The 19,697-nt window shown below is 45.7% G+C and overlaps 1 protein-coding gene and 2 non-coding genes across 3 annotated transcripts in view; all 3 read right to left on the reverse strand.

Annotated features, from left to right (window-relative positions):
- Positions 1–5,598: 5,598 nt before the first annotated feature.
- Positions 5,599–5,674, reverse strand: TRNAR-CCU (transfer RNA arginine (anticodon CCU)). Its single transcript has one exon. It is a non-coding gene; the product is annotated as a tRNA-Arg (tRNA).
- Positions 5,675–6,153: 479 nt separating this feature from the next.
- On the reverse strand, positions 6,154–6,226 carry TRNAR-CCU (transfer RNA arginine (anticodon CCU)). Its single transcript has one exon. It is a non-coding gene; the product is annotated as a tRNA-Arg (tRNA).
- A 4,246-nt stretch (positions 6,227–10,472) lies between these two features.
- Positions 10,473–19,697, reverse strand: part of LOC133360085 (zinc finger protein 271-like) — a 37,456-nt gene continuing 28,231 nt past the window's right edge. The window contains exons 5-7 of the mRNA XM_061578674.1: positions 17,810–17,885; positions 17,438–17,504; positions 10,473–12,130 (exon numbers count right to left, since the gene is read on the reverse strand). Coding sequence (XP_061434658.1) covers positions 11,023–12,130; positions 17,438–17,504; positions 17,810–17,885 — 1,251 coding nt within the window. The 3' untranslated portion in view covers positions 10,473–11,022. The remainder of the gene's footprint in view (positions 12,131–17,437; positions 17,505–17,809; positions 17,886–19,697) is intronic.

Below are 19,697 nucleotides of genomic sequence, written 5' to 3' on the forward strand. Positions count from 1 at the left end.
AACCTAACCAACATGGACACTCGCTAAATAACCTAACCATCATGGACATTTGCTAAATAACCTAACCATCATGGACATTCGCTAAATAACCTAACCATCATGGACACTCACTAAATAACCTAACCATCATGGACATTCGCTAAATAACCTAACCAACATGGACACTCGCTAAATAACCTAACCATCATGGACACTCGCTAAATAACCTAACCATCATGGACACTCGCTAAATATCCTAACCATCATGGACATTCGCTAAATAACCTAATCATCATGGACATTCGCTAAATAACCTAACCATCATGGACATTCGCTAAATAACCTAACCATCATGGACATTCGCTAAATAACCTAACCAACATGGACACTCGCTAAATAACCTAACCATCATGGACACTCGCTAAATAACCTAACCATCATGGACACTCGCTAAATAACCTAACCATCATGGACACTCGCTAAATAACCTAACCAACATGGACACTCGCTACATAACCTAACCAACATGGACACTCGCTAAATAACCTAACCAACATGGACACTCGCTAAATAACCTAACCATCATGGACACTCGCTAAATAACCTAACCAACATGGACACTCGCTAAATAACCTAACCATCATGGACACTCGCTAAATAACCTAACCATCATGGACACTCGCTAAATAACCTAACCATCATGGACACTCGCTAAATAACCTAACCAACATGGACACTCGCTAAATAACCTAACCATCATAGACACTCACTAAATAACCTAACCATCATGGACACTTGCTAAATAACCTAACCATCATAGACACTCACTAAATAACCTAACCAACATGGACACTCGCTAAATAACCTAACCATCATAGACACTCGCTAAATAACCTAACCATCATAGACACTCACTAAATAACCTAACCATCATGGACACTTGCTAAATAACTAACCATCATGGACACTCGCTAAATAACCTAACCATCATGGACACTCGCTAAATAACCTAACCATCATGGACACTCGCTAAATAACCTAACCATCATGGACACTCGCTAAATAACCTAACCAACATGGACACTCGCTACATAACCTAACCAACATGGACACTCGCTAAATAACCTAACCATCATGGACACTCGCTAAATAACCTAACCATCATGGACACTCGCTAAATAACCTAACCATCATGGACACTCGCTAAATAACCTAACCAACATGGACACTCGCTAAATAACCTAACCATCATGGACACTCGCTAAAATAACGTCACCAATATGGACACTTGCTTAATAACTTAACCAACATGGACACTTGCTGAAATACCTTAACCAACGTGGGGCTGTAGCGTCACCGTGTGGTCACGTGATACAACTGCAGTGCCTGGCGCGGTGACAGCAGCAGTGGCGCTGTGTGGCGTCTTCACGGCTTCATCGCAGCCAACCCGCTTGGGACTAACGCCAGGACGCCGCAGCAGAAGCAGCGACTCACAACTGCGGGGAACGCGCGGGGTGACGTCTGACAGCGGCAACTGCTGGCGAACTGTCTTGGCCTACGCTGCACATGTCCACCACATAGCAGACTTCACCACGAATGGAATGCTTGTGGTACTGCACGTGTCCACCAGAGGGCACACGTAACACGTCAAGCGCCGGAAATAAAAACGAAACTCTCTGGCCGATTTGCACTTCAATTCTTTATTTCTTCACGGATTTTCAAGTAACAAACTACTGCATTGACATCCCAACCTGCCCCATACGTTTACACCGTTGCATATTTGGTGAACATCGGTGCTGAAATAGTGAAACGCACTGCATTCCCAAACAGTGCGCTTCAAATCGGCAACAATCACAGCCATCATTGACTTCAATGCAAAATTCCGCCCCGGTTCCACAAGTCACACAAGCAAGTGGTGTGTGCCCTTCGACTCTACTCGACAGGGTCGCGCCATATACAATTCAACTCATCTCGTTGAGACGCGTTTAAAGGCATATCAATTAGGGTTTGGGATTAGGGTTAGGAATTAGGTTTAGGGTTAGGGGTTAGGATTAGGGCTTCGGGTTAGGGTTAGGGTGCGGGTTAGAGTTATGGTTAGCGGTTTCGGTTAGGGTTAGGGGTTAAGTTTAGGGTTAGGGGCTAGGGTTTAGGTTAAGGGATTAGGGTTATGGCTGAGGGTTAGGGTTGGGTTCGTTAGGATTAGGGCACCTATGCAGTTTTATGCCAAAATCATCCAAATTTTCATAGCTACATTTTCCAAGAAAGAGTGAATTCCTCCCTTTGTTTAGCATTAGTATGCTTTATATTGCATTAAAAGTAGGATATTTCACCATAAACATGTAATGTAGAAAAGAAGCAAATCAGCATACTAACCAATGCCGTTTTTGGCCAATGTTGGCCAAATTTTTACAGCTTTCTTTTACAACAAAAGTTAATTCCTCCCTTTTGTTTAGCATTAGTATGTTATATATTGCATTAAAAGTAGGATATTTCACCGTGAACATTTCATGTAAAAAAGAAGCAAATCGACATACTAACCTATGCCATTTTTGGCCAATATTGGCCAAATTTTTAAAGCTTTCTTTTTCAACAAAAGTGCAATCCTCGGGGTTGTTTAGCCTTATATATCCGATATATTACGTAAAAAAGTTGGAAATTTCACCATGAAATTTTCAAGTAAAAAAAGTAAATCGGCATACTAATCTATGTCGTTTTTGGCCAATAGTGGCCAAACTTTTACAGCTTTATTTTTGGACAATAGTTCATTCCTCTATTGTATTTAGCCTTAGTATGCTATGTATTAGATTAAAAGAAGAAAATGTTACGATGAAATGTTTACGTCCCACAAAAAGAAAATCGGCATACTAACCTATGCCGTTTTTGGCCAATATTGGCCAAATTTTTACAGCTTTCTTTTTCAACAAAAGTTAATTGCTCCCTTTTGTTTAGCATTAGTATGCTATATATTGCATTAAAAGTAGGATATTTCACCGTGAACATTTCATGTAAAAAAGGAGCAAATCGGCATACTAACCTATGCCATTTTTGGCCAATATTGGCCAAATTTTTACAGCTTTCTTTTTCAACAAAAGTTAATTGCTCCCTTTTGTTTAGCATTAGTATGCTATATATTGCATTAAAAGTAGGATATTTCACCGTGAACATTTCATGTAAAAAAGAAGCAAATCGGCATACTAACCTATGCCATTTTTGGCCAATATTGGCCAAATTTTTACAGCTTTCTTTTTCAACAAAAGTGCAATCCTCAGGGTTGTTTAGCCTTATATATTCGATATGTTACGTAAAAAAGTTGGAAACTTTACCATGAAATTTTCAAGTAAAAAAAGTAAATCGGCATACTAATCTATGCCGTTTTTGGCCAATAGTGGCCAAACTTTTACAGCTTTATTTTTGGACAATAGTTAATTCCTCTATTGTATTTAGCCTTATTATGCTATGTATTAGATTAAAAGGGGAAAATTTCACGATGAAATGTTTACGTCCCACAAAAAGAAAATCGGCATACTAACCTATGCCGTTTTTGGCCAATATTGGCCAAATTTTTACAGCTTTCTTTTTCAACAAAAGTTAATTGCTCCCTTTTGTTTAGCATTAGTATGCTATATATTGCATTAAAAGTAGGATATTTCACCGTGAACATTTCATGTAAAAAAGAAGCAAATCGGCATACTAACCTATGCCATTTTTGGCCAATATTGGCCAAATTTTTACAGCTTTCTTTTTCAACAAAAGTGCAATCCTCGGGGTTGTTTATCCTTATATATCCGATATATTACGTAAAAAAGTTGAAAATTTCACCATGAAATTTTCAAGTAAAAAAAGTAAATCGGCATACTAATCTATGCCGTTTTTGGCCAATAGTGGCCAAACTTTTACAGCTTAATTTTTGGACAATAGTTCATTCCTCTATTGTTTTTAGCTTTATTATGCTATGTATTAGATTAAAAGGGGAAAATTTCACGATGAAATGTTTACGTCCCACAAAAAGAAAATCGGCATACTAACCTATGCCGTTTTTGGCCAATATTGGCCAAATTTTTACAGCTTTCTTTTTCAACAAAACTGAATTCCTCCCTTTTGTTTAGCATTAGTATGCTTTATATTGCATTAAAAGTAGGATATTTCACCGTGCACATTTCATGTAAAAAAGAAGCAAATCGGCATACTAACCTATGCCATTTTTGGCCAATATTGGCCAAATTTTTACAGCTTTCTTTTCCAACAAAAGTTAATTGCTCCCTTTTGTTTAGCATTAGTATGCTTTATATTGCATTAAAAGTAGGATATTTCACCATGAACATGTCATGTAAACAAGTATAACCCGTAAAAACAAAGTTTTTCATTATAAATCCTTTATATGCGTGGCGGCTAGAGTCCTCTCGTCCTCTGGCTTGAGATGTCTGCCACCTATGGGTCAGATGATTGCATGGCAGCATTTAGCAATTGGTAATTAAATATAATATTTGTGTCCTAAATAGTGTAAAATTTTAGAAATTTTTTTTCACGAATATTAATTGCCACGCACAACGAGTCTGTGTGCAAAATGTCAGCTCGATTGGATCACGGGAAGTGGGTTAAAAAACGACCGAAAGATTTGCACAGTCATAAGCGCGCAAGCAAGAGAACTTAATATAAAGGATTTAAACATATATTCGCCTGTGGAGGACGTGGGGATCGATCCCGCGACCTTTGGCATGGGAAGCGAGGGCGCTACCAACTGCGCTACTCCGCCAGGGCCTGTGAAGGTGTCACGCTCTGGGCTCCTACACTGTGACGTTCAGCCAAAGCCATGAATGAGTTCTATTTGAATAAATGTAAAATAAAAAAAATTTGCCTAAAAAGTGTAACATTTTGGAAAAAAAATTTCACGAACATTAATTGTCATGCACAACGAGTATGTGTGCAAAATGTCAGCTCGATTGGATCACGGGAAGTGGGTTAGAAAACGACCGAAAGATTTGCACGGTCGTAAGCAAGCAAGCCAGAGTGCTTAATATAAAGGATTTAAAAATATATTCGCCTGTGGAAGACGCGGGGATCGATCCCGCGACCTTTGGCATGGGAAGCGAGTGCGCTACCAACTGCGCTACTCCGCCAGGGCCTGTGGAGGTGTCACGCTCTGGGCTCCCTACACTGTGACGTTCAGCCAAAGCCATGAATGAGTTATATTTGAATAAATGTAAAATATTTTTTTTAGCCTAAAAAGTGTAAAATTTTGGTAAAAATTTTTCACGAACATTAATTGTCACGCACAACGAGTCTGTGTGGAAAATGTCAGCTCGATTGGATCACGGGAAGTGGGTTAAAAAACGACCGAAAGATTTGCACGGTCGTAAGCGCGCAAGCAAGTGAACTTAATTTAAAGGATTTAAAAACGACCGAAAGATTTGCACGGTCGTAAGCAAGCAAGTGAACTTAATATAAAGGATAAAAAAATGGATATGTATTTCCCCCTTTCGTCCCCTCTGCTTTATCAATGTTGATTCCTGTCACCAAAGTACACTGATTTCACACTCTCTTCGATCGGCACAGTACCACCTTCGCTTCTCATCGTCAGATTCATAAACTTGACGTCTACAAAATTAACAACTTTTTCTCAGCTACCCCAGGTGGGACTCGAACCCACAATCCCTGGCTTAGGAGGCCAGTGCCTTATCCATTAGGCCACTGTAACTACATGTAGCATGATGAAAACCTGGCTTATATACAGACTTCTTTAATAAACTCGCAATAAATTAATAGAAATGAATATGTATTTTCCCCTTTTATTCTCTGCTTTATCAATGTTGATAATTGTCACCAAAGTACACTGTTTAAAACTCTCTTGATTTGAAGCTTTCGTGACTTCAGGAATCCATACTCTTTGGTTCTTTCGGTAAATTCACGTAGGTATAAAATAAAATAAATCACGACGTTTCGGGCTCAACACAAGCGTCTATCATCAACACAAGCGTCTATCATCAACACAAGCATGCATCATCATCATCTGATGATGGACACTATACCGACGTAACTTTACCGAAAGAACCAAAGAGTATAATTGAACACTGTTTTAAAACTCTCTTCTATAGGCACAGCGCCATTTTGGCTTTTCATGATCAGATTCGTTAACTTGACTTTTTGATTTTACAAAATGACCAGCTTTTTCTCCGCAACCCCAGGTGGGACTCGAACCCACCATCCCTGGCTTAGGAGGCCAGTGCCTTATCCATTAGGCCACTGGGGCTACATGTAGCATGATGAAAACCTGGCTTATGTACAGACTTCTTAAATAAACTCACAATAAAAAAATATGTTTTTCCCCTTTGGTCCCCTCTGTTTAATTCATGTTGATAATTGTTTTTTTCCTAAAAAGTGGAAAATTTTGGAAAAAAATTTTCACGAAAATTAATTGTCACGCACAACGAGTCAGTGTGCAAAATGTCAGCTCGTTTGGATCACGGGAAGTGGGTTAAAAAACGACCGAAAGATTTGCACGGTCGTAAGCAAGCAAGCAAGCACGCAAGCAAGCAAGCACGCAAGCAAGCGAACTTAATATAAAGGATTTAAAAAAGAAAATCGGCATACTAACCTATGCCGTTTTTGGCCACAATTGGCCAAATTTTTACAGCTTTATTTTTGGAAAAAAGTGAATTCATCCATTGTATTTACCCTTAATATGCTATGTATTAGATTAAAAGTGGAAAATTTTAGGACTAAATGTTCACGTCCCAAAAAAACGACATACTAACCTCTGCTGTTTATGTCCAAAATGAGCCAAATTCCCATAGCTTTATTTTTCAACAAGTGCATTCCTCCATTGTGTTTGCTGTAGTATTCTACATATTACGTACAAAATTTAACATTTCACGATACATTTTCAACTCAGAAAATCGGCACACCTTTTTTAGCCAAAAAGCAAATTGGCATATTAATCTATGCCGTTTTTGGACAAAATTGTGTTAGGGTTTGGGTGAAGGTTAGGGGTTAAGGTAAGAGGTTAGAGGAAGAGGTTAGGGGTTAGCGCAAGGGGTTTGAGGTTAGGGGTTAGGGTGAATGTTAGGGGTTGGAAGTAGGGGTTAGGGTTTAGGGTTAGGGTCATTTAGGGTTAGGGCTTAGGGTTAGCATTAGAGTTTAGGGTTAGGGGTTAGGGGTTAGAGTTAGAGGTTAGGGTTAGGGCTAGGGGATGAGGTTCAGGGTTTAGGGTTCGGGGTTAGGGGTTATGGTTAGGGTAGGATTTGGGGAGGATTAGGGTCAATGTTAGGTTTAGTGTTAGGGGTTAGGGTTACGGGTTATGGTTAGAGGTTATGGTTATGGGTTAGGGGATGTACGGTATGTACGGTGTGAAGGAAGTTCAACATACACACGAACATGGACACTCGCTAAATAACCTAACCAACATGGACACTCGCTAAATATACTAACCAACATGGACACTCGCTAAATAACCTAACCAACATGGACACTCGCTAAATAACCTAACCAACATGGACACTCGCTAAATAACCTAACCAAAATGGACACTCGCTAAATAACCTAACCAACATGGACACTCGCTAAATGACCTAACCAACATAGACACTCGCTAAATAACCTAACCAACATGGACACTCGCTAAATGACCTAACCAACATGGACACTCGCTAAATAACTTAACCAACATGGACACTCGCTAAAATAACTTAACCAACATGGACACTCGCTAAATAACATAACCAGCATGGTGCTGTATCGCCACCGTGTGGTCACGTGGTACCACTGCAGTGCTTGGCGCGGTGACAGCAGCAGTGGCGCTGTGCGGCGTCTTCACTGCAGAGGTCGCAACCGGGTACCCGATACCCGTACCCTACCCGATACCCGGCTACCCGTATCCGGCCGGGTACGGGTAGCCGGGTACGGATACGGGTAGACCGTGAGTCACTGGTGAGTAACCGTTTGTCACTCATTTCGGGTAGGGTACGGGTAGGGAACGGGAATCAAAACCCGTTTACGACCTCTGCTTCACGGCTTCATCGCCGCCAACCGCGCTGGGGACTCACGCCAGGACGCCGCAGCAGCAGCAGCGACTCACAACTGCGGGAACGCGCGGGGTGACGCTGACAGCGGCGTGCTGTGTTGGCCTCTACACTGCCCACACTTGATGTGAAGCTTTCGTGAGTGCAGGAATTTCTCTCTGGTTCTGTCCGTAAAGTCACGTAGAAAGAAAACAAGTTAAATAATGGAGTACGACGTTTCGATTGCAACACAAGCAACCGTCATCAGGGTAGAACTACATTTGAGAGAGAGACAAAACACAGACACGGAGACACACAGACAGACACACACAAGCAGAGAGAGACACACAGACACACAAGCAGAGAGAGACACACAGACACACAAGCAGAGAGAGACAACACAGAGACACATACAGAAAGAGACAACACAGAGACACAGACAGACACAGAGAGAGACACACAACATAGACACACAAGCAGAGAGAGACAACACAGAGACACACAGAGAGAGACACACAACATAGACACACAGACACAGAGAGAGACACACAACATAGACACACAGAGACCCAATGCCTCTATCGAGGCCTTAAATAGAGAGGAGGGGGATGGGCAGAGAGAGAGCGGTGGGTGTCTGCTGGGGCAGCTGCTGGAGCAGGTAAATGAGCGTGTCAATGAATCCACCCCGAAGCGACCGAGGGAGAGAAAGATCGAATGGCCCTATGAGAGAGAAATAGGCCTGCCCATGTCCACCAGATGGCAGATGTAACCTCGAATTGAAGACTTGTGGTACTGCACTTGTCCACCAGAGGGCACACGTAACCAACAATTTGAATTTACACGATGAGACCTCCTTTACCAGTGGCAAAATATAGTGATAGGTTTTTACCCTTTCAACTGGTACTTTTGGCGTAATCTGGTCCAACACCAATGGAGACTAGGCTCTAAGAAAAGCTGTCTCGGGTGTGGACCAATCAACTTCAAGGACAGTGCATATCATTATCAGAGTTTATTTTTGTTTGCATTTTGACTGCTTGTGTTGTGGTTATTGCAAACATGATCCCTTGTATAAAGGTGTCAGTTTTTGTACCAGTTGAAAGGGTAAAACCCTATCACTAACAATTTGAATGCTTGTGGTACTGCACTTGTCCACCAGAGGGCACACGTAACACGTCAAGCGCCGATAAAAAGAAAAAATAAACTATCTGTTCTTTGGTTCTTTCGGTAAAGTCACGTATAAAGATAAAATAATAAATTAAATAATAATAGCATACGACGTTTCGATTGCAACACAAGCAATCATCATCAGGTATAAAAGAAATAGCAACAAAATCTAACCAGAAAACTATAGACAGACATATAAGCAGACAGATATCACAAAGATACACAGAGAGAGAACACGTATCGGCACAAAGAGAGATCGTCTCTGTGACGAGGCCTTAAATATAGAGAGGGGGCGGGGGCGGAGAGAGGGAGGGGGCAGAGAAAAAATTAGCATGTCAATGAGTGGACGACGTGGTACGGTACGCAAGCTTGAAAATTAGGAGAAAGATATAGTTTTCTGGTTAGATTTTGTTGCTATTTCTTTTATACCTGATGATTGCTTGTATTGCAATCGAAACGTCGTAGTATGCTATTATTATTTAATTTATTATTTTATCTTTATACGTGACTTTACCGAAAGAACCAAATAATAATTCCTGCAGTCACGAAAGCTCCAAAATTAAGATTGAACCACTTCTTCGGGGAAGTTTTAAGCTTCTTTTTTCTCTCTCTCTGGTTGTTTTCTCTCTCTGCCTGTGTCCTCTCTTTGGAATTTTCACTTAAATTCTAACTTAGCAATCTTTGAAATACGTAATCAACCAGGCTATGCGTTAATTGTGTGTTGATCGACTCTGTGTTGCATTACATTACATTTCGATATTTTGCTCGGTTATTTAATTTTGGTGTGTCTTTCTCCTAGACACGCGATTGCTGCAGACACACAACACAACGTTCAGGGTGCGCGCGGCAGTGAACGACTGAAGTGATAGGGCAGCAACGCTGTGTGAAGAACGCCCGAGACTGCGTAACGCAGCGCGAGCGAGGTGTCGCCGCTCAGCTCTGGACCAATCAGGCGGCCCGGAAGATCAGGGGCGGAGCCGGGGGGGGGCTAAGCGAAGGGCGTGATCTGGAAGGTTCGGCAAGGGCATGGTGGAGGGTGGAGACGGGATGACGTGCGAGGGGGATATCAGGGGGAGCCGGAAGAGGCTCGTGGTCAGTCGGCGTAGTCTCGGAGTGGGACCACGTTGGGTCGGGGGACACCTCCTGCGCCATCAGCCACGTGGCTGGAGACGACTCCAAGCACAGCGTGAGCCAGCGGTGTGCGGGAGCAGGAGGAGTGCGACTGACAGGAAGGGGGCGCGGGGCGCGCAAGAGGAACAGCCGGTCCACTGTCGGGACCGGCGGAGTGTGAGCGGCGTAACAAGAATACGAGAGAGACGGAGACCAAGCTGCGTGTCGTCAACATCCTTTATTACACAAGCAACACTGACACCTCCTCCACTCCTCACCACCTTCCACTCAAGCCATCCACTCTCCTTACTGTAGGTAAAGTGAAGTTCAATGTTCATTTGTTCTATTAATTAGAATTGTTTCTTGCTTTTTGTATGCTTTTATGTACTGGACTGTTTTTTAACATTGTAAACTTTGTGCAAAAATGGCCCATAATAGGAGCAACCTTGGGTGGGGAACCAATTGATGCTATTTCCATTCATTCTTATGGGGAAAATTGATTTGGTGTTCCAACAAATCGGTGTTCGAACACAGTTTTGGAACGAATTAAGTTCGATCTCCGAGGGACCACTGTAAATGCAATTATAACATAGTGAATGCTTGGGAGCTTATTGAAACTCGCTCCTGGTTAGAGATCTACCCAACACACAGGTCCACAAAGACTGGCCGCTCTTACCCTGCAGGTTGAACCTAGCAATTGAGTGTTCAACTTCACATTCTAGTCATTAAAGGCCTGTGACAAAGGTGTGTTTATTGGATCGACATCGTTTCAAGCTTACACATCTAACGAGTCTCCATTTGACTTTGTATTGTCTCGGAGGAAGTCCACCCACACCTCCACTTCAACAAACTGCTGGAAGTTGCCTCGCTCTGACTCGCAGTCAGAATTCTCCTCCTGCTTCACGTTGCCTCCATCGATGTGAAGGTCCGATTTTGGAGTGGAGTCTTCATCTTCACATTTTACCTTCACTTCTTCGCTCTTCACCATCACGTCTTCACATTTCACCTTCACTTCTTCACATTTCACCTCGGTACCTTTAAAAGCGTCCAAGCTGGGATTTTCTTCCGGTTCTTGTTTCATGAGGGATGGGCTCATTGCGGCACTTTGACTTTCACAAGCTGATTTCAGACTCCACTCCTTGTGGATCTTCTGATGCTTGCGTGTTCTCTGGTGTCTGTGAAGATTTGATGAAAGTGTAAACGCCTTCCCGCACGGAGTGCACTTGAAGGGTTTCTCTCCCGTGTGTGTTCTCTGGTGTATTACAAGATTTGATGAAAGTGTAAACGCCTTCCCACACACACTGCACTTGAATGGTTTCTCTCCCGTGTGTGTTCTCTGGTGTTCTACAAGAGCAGATGAACGTGCAAACGCCTTCCCACACACACTGCACTTGAAGGGTTTCTCTCCCGTGTGTGTTCTCTGGTGTTCTACAAGAGCAGATGACTGTGCATACGCATTCCTACACACACTGCACTTGAAGGGTTTCTCTCCCGTGTGTGTTCTCTGGTGTGCTACAAGAGCAGATGAATGTGCAAATGGCTTCCCACACACACTGCACTTGAAGGGTTTCTCTCCCGTGTGCGTTCTCTGGTGTGTTACAAGATTATATGAATATGCAAACGCCTTCCCACACAGAGTGCACTTGAAGGGTTTCTCTCCTGTGTGAGTTCGCTGGTGGGTCTTAAGAGCTGATGACTGTGAAAATGTCTTGTCACACACACTGCACTTGAAGGGATTCTCTCCTGTGTGAGTTCTCTTGTGTCGTGTCAAATTTCCAGGACGATCCGTGCTGTTTGCACGCTGGTCGCATTGTTGCCTTTTTGCACCGAGCCGTGCCGAGTGCCTTTGCTCCATCAGACCAATTCTGCGGAGGAAGCAACAGCTGCAGACAGGAGAAAAGAATATCCACACCATCTACACGTCAGTATCAATGCACAGAGGAATGCATATATACACAGTCGCACGTGACTTACACGTTTAAACTTATTCATATATTCATGATAGTCAAAAAGTGTCCCAACTTCATCACACGGGCTGTTATGGCACACTGAGAAGGCAAATGGTCATCAACATGCCTGGAAGCCCTAGTATCTTCAAAATGAATGTTAACCCAAAACACCAAGCACACAATTTCGGCTGCCTGGCTTCAAAAGAAATACTTATGAAAGCTAAATTCACCTGACATAGCAAAGGGTATTGAAAATAATACTATTTGTGTTATGCAGAAATGCATAAAACAATGTTCAATTGCAACTTCGAGGTGTGAAGCCAGGCTCAGATGTCCTTGACTGCTGGTATGAACAGTTCCGACTTCAGCTGCACTGTGTGCTGTGATAACTTCCTGACTCCATTCTTACAAAGAGTTCCAGAGCAAAACAAAAAAAACTAGACTTTACTGCAAATACAAACTTGACACTATCACACACTCAGAGGCGGAGCCAGGATTTTCAGGTAGGGGGCAACCCCTCCAGCAATGAAAAATGATAGGAGTTGTTAGTACAATCCAGATTTGAAGTTTTCGTGACTGCAGGGATCCATACTGTTGTTACTTTCGGTAAAGTCACGTAGGTATAAAATAAAATAAATAAAATCACGACGTTTCGATTGCAACACAATCAATCATCATCAGGTGGGAAAACCACAGCAAGACATTTTTTGCTGAAGTAGGAGTTGCCGTGGCAAGAGGTGAAATAGGTTAGAAAGGGGGAGGGTGAGTGCTGCGTGGTGTAGTAGTACCCGGCAGATATTAAAGACGACAACGTGATAGTTTTGATCGGCATCTCTAAAATCTTAAACAAACAGGTCTGATGAAATACAGTACACAAAATCCGTGATCTAATCCCATCTGTGAAGGATGTCATTCCTGACATTCAATATCCTGGGGTCTAAAAACTGAATTGCACCTCTTCTTGGTTATTTCGGTAAAGTCACGTAGAATGGAAATAATAAAATAATAAAAATAAAACATTATAAATAATTCTCACGACGTTTCGGCCACAACGCAAGCAGCCGTCCTCTGAATGACACACCCCAGGCTTGGAGCGACTATTTAAGCTGGGATGGAGGGGCGAAGAGCGCCTTGACAAAAGAATTTGGATATCAAGAGGAATTTAGCATATTTATGGGAAATGCAGATATGCGATTAGTACTACTTGTGAAATGCGTAGGAGGTTTGGCGGGGTGTTTAAAGTCATATTATGCCCGTGCATTATGCAAGATTACCAGCATCAAAGGGAGGGGATAGGGGTAACATTAATAAAGGGAAGGAATGTTAATAGTATGTAGCTGCAGTAATTAAACCACCACATAAACAACTAAAGTATAAACTACATAGTATCATCAGTATACTAAATATACTCTCCAATAAGCTAAGCTACTAACAGTAAGTAATACATTCCAATTCTATGTCGCAAAAATATAATATGCTTCCAGCTAAACTTTATTCTCTTACATCACACGAGTCTACACCGTACTATATACTGCCATAGACAAACCCAACATTAAATTACATACTATATTACTATACACCACCTTATACATTGTAATATTACACTATGTATTATTCTACCCACCCTAATGTATATCACACTGCTGTATATTCACTATACAACTACGATACTATATATTACTTTGTACATTGTATTAAACATTACAATTTTATACTATTTATTATTATACAATCCGCTATACACTGTACCATTGACCGTCACGTGAAAGATACTAAGATGAAGCAACGAAATATGTCAATGGGAGAGTTGTGGTTGGAGACTTGCAGCGGAGCAAAGAATCCATTCCCTGCGGAGAATACAAGATATATAGTCAATGCCAGTGAGTGGAACGCGGTCTGAAAGTCACCGTAAACGTGAACACAATCAGTTAAGATCCTAAATGGTTTATTACGTCCTTCCAATGATTGCTGAGCCAGAATCCATCTTCTCGGTTAAAAGCGTCTCTGTGTTTGTATATTTCGATGGGATCGTTGGGGGGCCGGTGCCACCCCACCCCCACTCGCTCCGCCACCGTCACGCACTGGCATGGTGCGCAGGTGGTGGTGGTGGTGTGTGTCCAGACACACACTACCGTCACACACTGGCATGGTTCACAGGTGGTGGTGGTGGTGTGTGTCCAGACACACACCACCGTCACACACTGGCATGGTTCACAGGTGGTGGTGGTGGTGTGTCCCGACACACGCCTGGCCACCTTCACCTGCTCACTATTCATGCTTCCTCACTCCACCAAGAAATTCATAGAGGATCAACCAACACAGCCGAGGCTGCGTGCCTCTCTCTCTCCCCCCGTGGTCGCGTGGATTTCCCTCCGGATCGCCGGTTTCCCCTCCACATGTAGAGAGTGAACACCGCCACGTGTCTAGAGTGAACACCACCACGTGTCTAGAGTGAACACCGCCACGTGTCTAGAGTGAACACCACCACGCGTCCAGAGTGAACACCGCCACGTGTCCAGAGTGAACACCGCCACGCGTCTATAGTGAACACCACCACGCGTCTAGAGTGAACACCACGTGTCTAGAGTGAACACCGCCACGCGTCCAGAGTGAACACCGCCACGCGTCTAGAGTGAACACCACCACGCGTCTAGAGTGAACACCACCACGCGTCTAGAGTGAACACCGCCAAGTGTCTAGAGTGAACACCACCACGTGTCTAGAGTGAACACCGCCAAGTGTCTAGAGTGAACACCACCACGTGTCTAGAGTGAACACCGCCACGTGTCTAGAGTGAACACCGCCACACGTCTAGAGTGAACACCACCACGCGTCTAGAGTGAACACCACCACGCGTCTAGAGTGAACACCGCCACGTGTCTAGAGTGAACACCGCCACGCGTCTAGAGTGAACACCGCCACGTGTCTAGAGTGAACACCGCCACGCGTCTAGAGTGAACACCGCCACGTGTCTAGAGTGAACACCGCCACGTGTCTAGAGTGAACACCGCCACGTGTCTAGAGTGAACACCGCCATGCGTCTAGAGTGAACACCGCCACGCGTCTAGAGTGAACACCACCACGCGTCTAGAGTGAACACCACCACGCGTCTAGAGTGAACCCCGCCACGTGTCTAGAGTGAACACCACCACGCGTCTAGAGTGAACACCGCCACGTGTCTAGAGTGAACACCGCCACGTGTCTAGAGTGAACACCGCCACGTGTCTAGAGTGAACACCGCCACGCGTCTAGAGTGAACACCGCCACGCGTCTAGAGTGAACACCACCACGCGTCTAGAGTGAACACCGCCACGTGTCTAGAGTGAACACCACCACGCGTCTAGAGTGAACACCGCCACGCGTCTAGAGTGAACACCACCACGCGTCTAGAGTGAACACCGCCACGTGTCTAGAGTGAACACCGCCACGTGTCTAGAGTGAACACCGCCACGTATCTAGAGTGAACACCACCACGCGTCTAGAGTGAACACCGCCACGCGTCTAGAGTGAACACCACCACGCGTCTAGAGTGAACACCGCCACGTGTCTAGAGTGAACACCGCCACGTGTCTAGAGTGAACACCACCACGTGTCTAGAGTGAACACCGCCACGCGTCTAGAGTGAACACCACCACGCGTCTAGAGTGAACACCGCCACGCGTCTAGAGTGAACACCACCACGCGTCTAGAGTGAACACCGCCACGCGTCTAGAGTGAACACCACCACGCGTCTAGAGTGAACACCGCCACGCGTCTAGAGTGAACACCGCCACGTGTCTAGAGTGAACACCACCACGCGTCTAGAGTGAACACCGCCACGCGTCTAGAGTGAACACCGCCACGCGTCTAGAGTGAACACCGCCACGTGTCTAGAGTGAACACCGCCACGTGTCTAGAGTGAACACCGCCACGCGTCTAGAGTGAACACCACCACGCGTCTAGAGTGAACACCGCCACGCGTCTAGAGTGAACACCACCACGCGTCTAGAGTGAACACCGCCACGTGTCTAGAGTGAACACCGCCACGTGTCTAGAGTGAACACCACCACGCGTCTAGAGTGAACACCGCCACGCGTCTAGAGTGAACACCGCCACGCGTCTAGAGTGAACACCGCCACGTGTCTAGAGTGAACACCGCCACGTGTCTAGAGTGAACACCGCCACGTGTCTAGAGTGAACACCGCCACGTATCTAGAGTGAACACCACCACGCGTCTAGAGTGAACACCGCCACGCGTCTAGAGTGAACACCGCCACGCGTCTAGAGTGAACACCGCCACGTGTCTAGAGTGAACACCGCCACGTGTCTAGAGTGAACACCACCACGTGTCTAGAGTGAACACCGCCACGCGTCTAGAGTGAACACCACCACGCGTCTAGAGTGAACACCGCCACGCGTCTAGAGTGAACACCACCACGCGTCTAGAGTGAACACCGCCACGCGTCTAGAGTGAACACCACCACGCGTCTAGAGTGAACACCGCCACGTGTCTAGAGTGAACACCGCCACGTGTCTAGAGTGAACACCACCACGCGTCTAGAGTGAACACCGCCACGCGTCTAGAGTGAACACCGCCACGCGTCTAGAGTGAACACCGCCACGTGTCTAGAGTGAACACCGCCACGTGTCTAGAGTGAACACCGCCACGCGTCTAGAGTGAACACCGCCACGTGTCTAGAGTGAACACCGCCACGTGTCTAGAGTGAACACCGCCACGCGTCTAGAGTGAACACCGCCACGCGTCTAGAGTGAACACCGCCACGTGTCTAGAGTGAACACCGCCACGTGTCTAGAGTGAACACCGCCACGTGTCTAGAGTGAACACCGCCACGTGTCTAGAGTGAACACCGCCACGCGTCTAGAGTGAACACCGCCACGTGTCTAGAGTGAACACCGCCACGTGTCTAGAGTGAACACCGCCACGCGTCTAGAGTGAACACCGCCACGCGTCTAGAGTGAACACCGCCACGTGTCTAGAGTGAACACCGCCACGTGTCTAGAGTGAACACCGCCACGCGTCTAGAGTGAACACCGCCACGTGTCTAGAGTGAACACCGCCACGCGTCTAGAGTGAACACCGCCACGCGTCCAGAGTGAACACCGCCACGCGTCTAGAGTGAACACCGCCACGCGTCTAGAGTGAACACCGCCACGTGTCTAGAGTGAACACCGCCACGCGTCTAGAGTGAACACCGCCACGCGTCCAGAGTGAACACCGCCACGCTGTTGACGAAGCCTCACCTTGTTGTTGTTGTGAGCAGGTCGCGTCTGAAGACAAAAGCGGTATAGCAGCTCAGGTGGGCTTGGCCTGGTAAAATGAAAACAAATCGGTGTGAATATTAAAACAAAGTTACGAAGTAGTGAGCCAGGTGGTGACAATTCAACTTAAGCAAGATAATTGCAGCAGGCGAGGGCAGGAGGCAAGGCCCCGCGTGGCTAGGCCCCGCGTTGTAAGATCCACCGTGGACATCGCTTCCATGCTCGCTGCTACTCAATTGACACCCCTACGAGAGAGCGAGGCTCTTACCTTGGTAAACAACAACAACCACCACCACCACCAACACCACCACCAACACCACAACCACCACCACAACCGCGATGAGAATGTCTCACCTCGGATTGCAGTGCACGCGAGGAGCGGCAGCTTCCTGTTACGTCGTGACGTCACGCGGCAGCAGCAGGTGACATGACGTCACTTGCGGGGTACAAGACATTCCCATCCCACGAGCGGCTCTGTAACGTTCATAAATTATGTTAATGAGCCCGGCCCATCCGTGCAGAGGCGTGGCTGCTGAACCCGTCGCTTTCTCGAATAAATTATGTTAATGAGCCGCCAGTCGCCGGGCGTAGCTTTGCCCAAATAAGGATTGGCACTGGAACAGACATCGGCTGCGGCCAAGCGGAGGTGACGTCACGCTCAAGAGCTCGGTGGTCGGGGAGAACGAATACCTTGGTGACATGACGTCACTAGCGAGGCACACCTCCCCCTGGCGTTTGACGCCGACGAGGTCACGCTGAGCGGCGACGTCAGAGGGCGGGGTCAGAGTTCAAGTTTGTTGACAGAAGGGGAGCGGCAGTGTCGTGCTGAGCGCTGCGCCGAGTTCCATTCCCGCTCGTGGCCAACATCGCCAGTGACGACTTTCTGAGCCGGTCCTGAGCCTCCCCTACGTCGAGTCAGCCTCAAAAGAGTACCCGGTGCGGTGTCAACATCGCTAGCACTGGGGAGACAAAGGCGGCCGGGCGTGGTGCCGGCCACCCACCCCCTCGTGTGCCGTCCCACCCTTAATAGGTGCTCGCTAACAGCACTTGCCCCGACATTCTGTCCAGGCTTTACGGGGGATCTTTGTCTTTGTGTTGGGAGCAACTTTGAGTGGCGTGTAGCCGTGGGAGCTGAACGGGCGCCTGCTGCTACTGGCAGTCGTTGACTGCGGTGGGACAGACAGACAAGACAGGCGGACAAACACAGACAAGAGGAACACAGAGACGACATGGACAGAGACAGGCAGAGAGAGACACATAGAGGCGAACAGAGACACAGACGCACAGAGAAATGTTGAATCGAACTCACTGAACTCGCTCCATTGAAAGAGATTCCTCGCTCTTTGCCCATCCCCGGAAGTCGTTCTAGTTTCTATTTATTTCCCTGTGTGGTGTGTAGTGTAAGCAATGTGGGATATCGATGTACACGGATATGAACTAGATCAGCAGACAAGACGTATTTCATTTCTCAGTCTCTCCGCGAAACAAAGGAATGTTTTACACAAAATATAATAACTACTGCAGCATTCAGTGCAAGTCAACTGTGGACCGGTTTTGGTGTACAATTTATACGTAAATATATAAGCACACGACTTCATTTGTCTGTGACGAACGCTGCACTTTCCATCGCTTTCATGCAGGGGGCGCTGCAAACCTACGCGCCCCCTGCATGAACGACGGAGGCGCAGGGACAGACGTCCGATCGCGTTGGAATCGATCTGCAGACGGCGGTCTTCTCCCAACCAGGTGAAAGTCCGCATCGAACAGAATCCGCGGCAAGGCAATCTACTTAACGACGAGAGAAAATTCACACGAAATGTCGTTTTCAATTAAGTCTTCCATATGTAAAATGATATAAGCTTTTAAAGAAGAAATACAATGATCTAATGCAAAACATAATACAATTCAAAGTTGTTTCATTTTGAAACTTCAAAACGGAGCATCGGGTGCTTGCGTGAATGCGTCGTTCGTGTGCAATTTTTTGTGACTTTCCTGGCCCAAGGCCGTAAATGGTTGAGGGGCACCGCAGGCGGTCAGGCTTGCTTCAACCATGGTTGTGAACATTTAGACGTTAATCGGCAAGGACCATTTCTTGTCCTAGTTCACCAACATATAAGACGTCATGCAAAATTCTAATGAGTGTTGTTGTGGAGAATGCATCTACTAGATGTGCTCTGCCTTGTAACCAAATACAAATCTGTACCAAAAATGTATTTCAAATAGGCTCTTAGAATTACCTCCT

This window comes from Lethenteron reissneri, chromosome 67, assembly GCF_015708825.2.
Source record: "Lethenteron reissneri isolate LAM-NWPU_2019-01 chromosome 67, ASM1570882v1, whole genome shotgun sequence".
NCBI lineage: Eukaryota > Metazoa > Chordata > Hyperoartia > Petromyzontiformes > Petromyzontidae > Lethenteron > Lethenteron reissneri.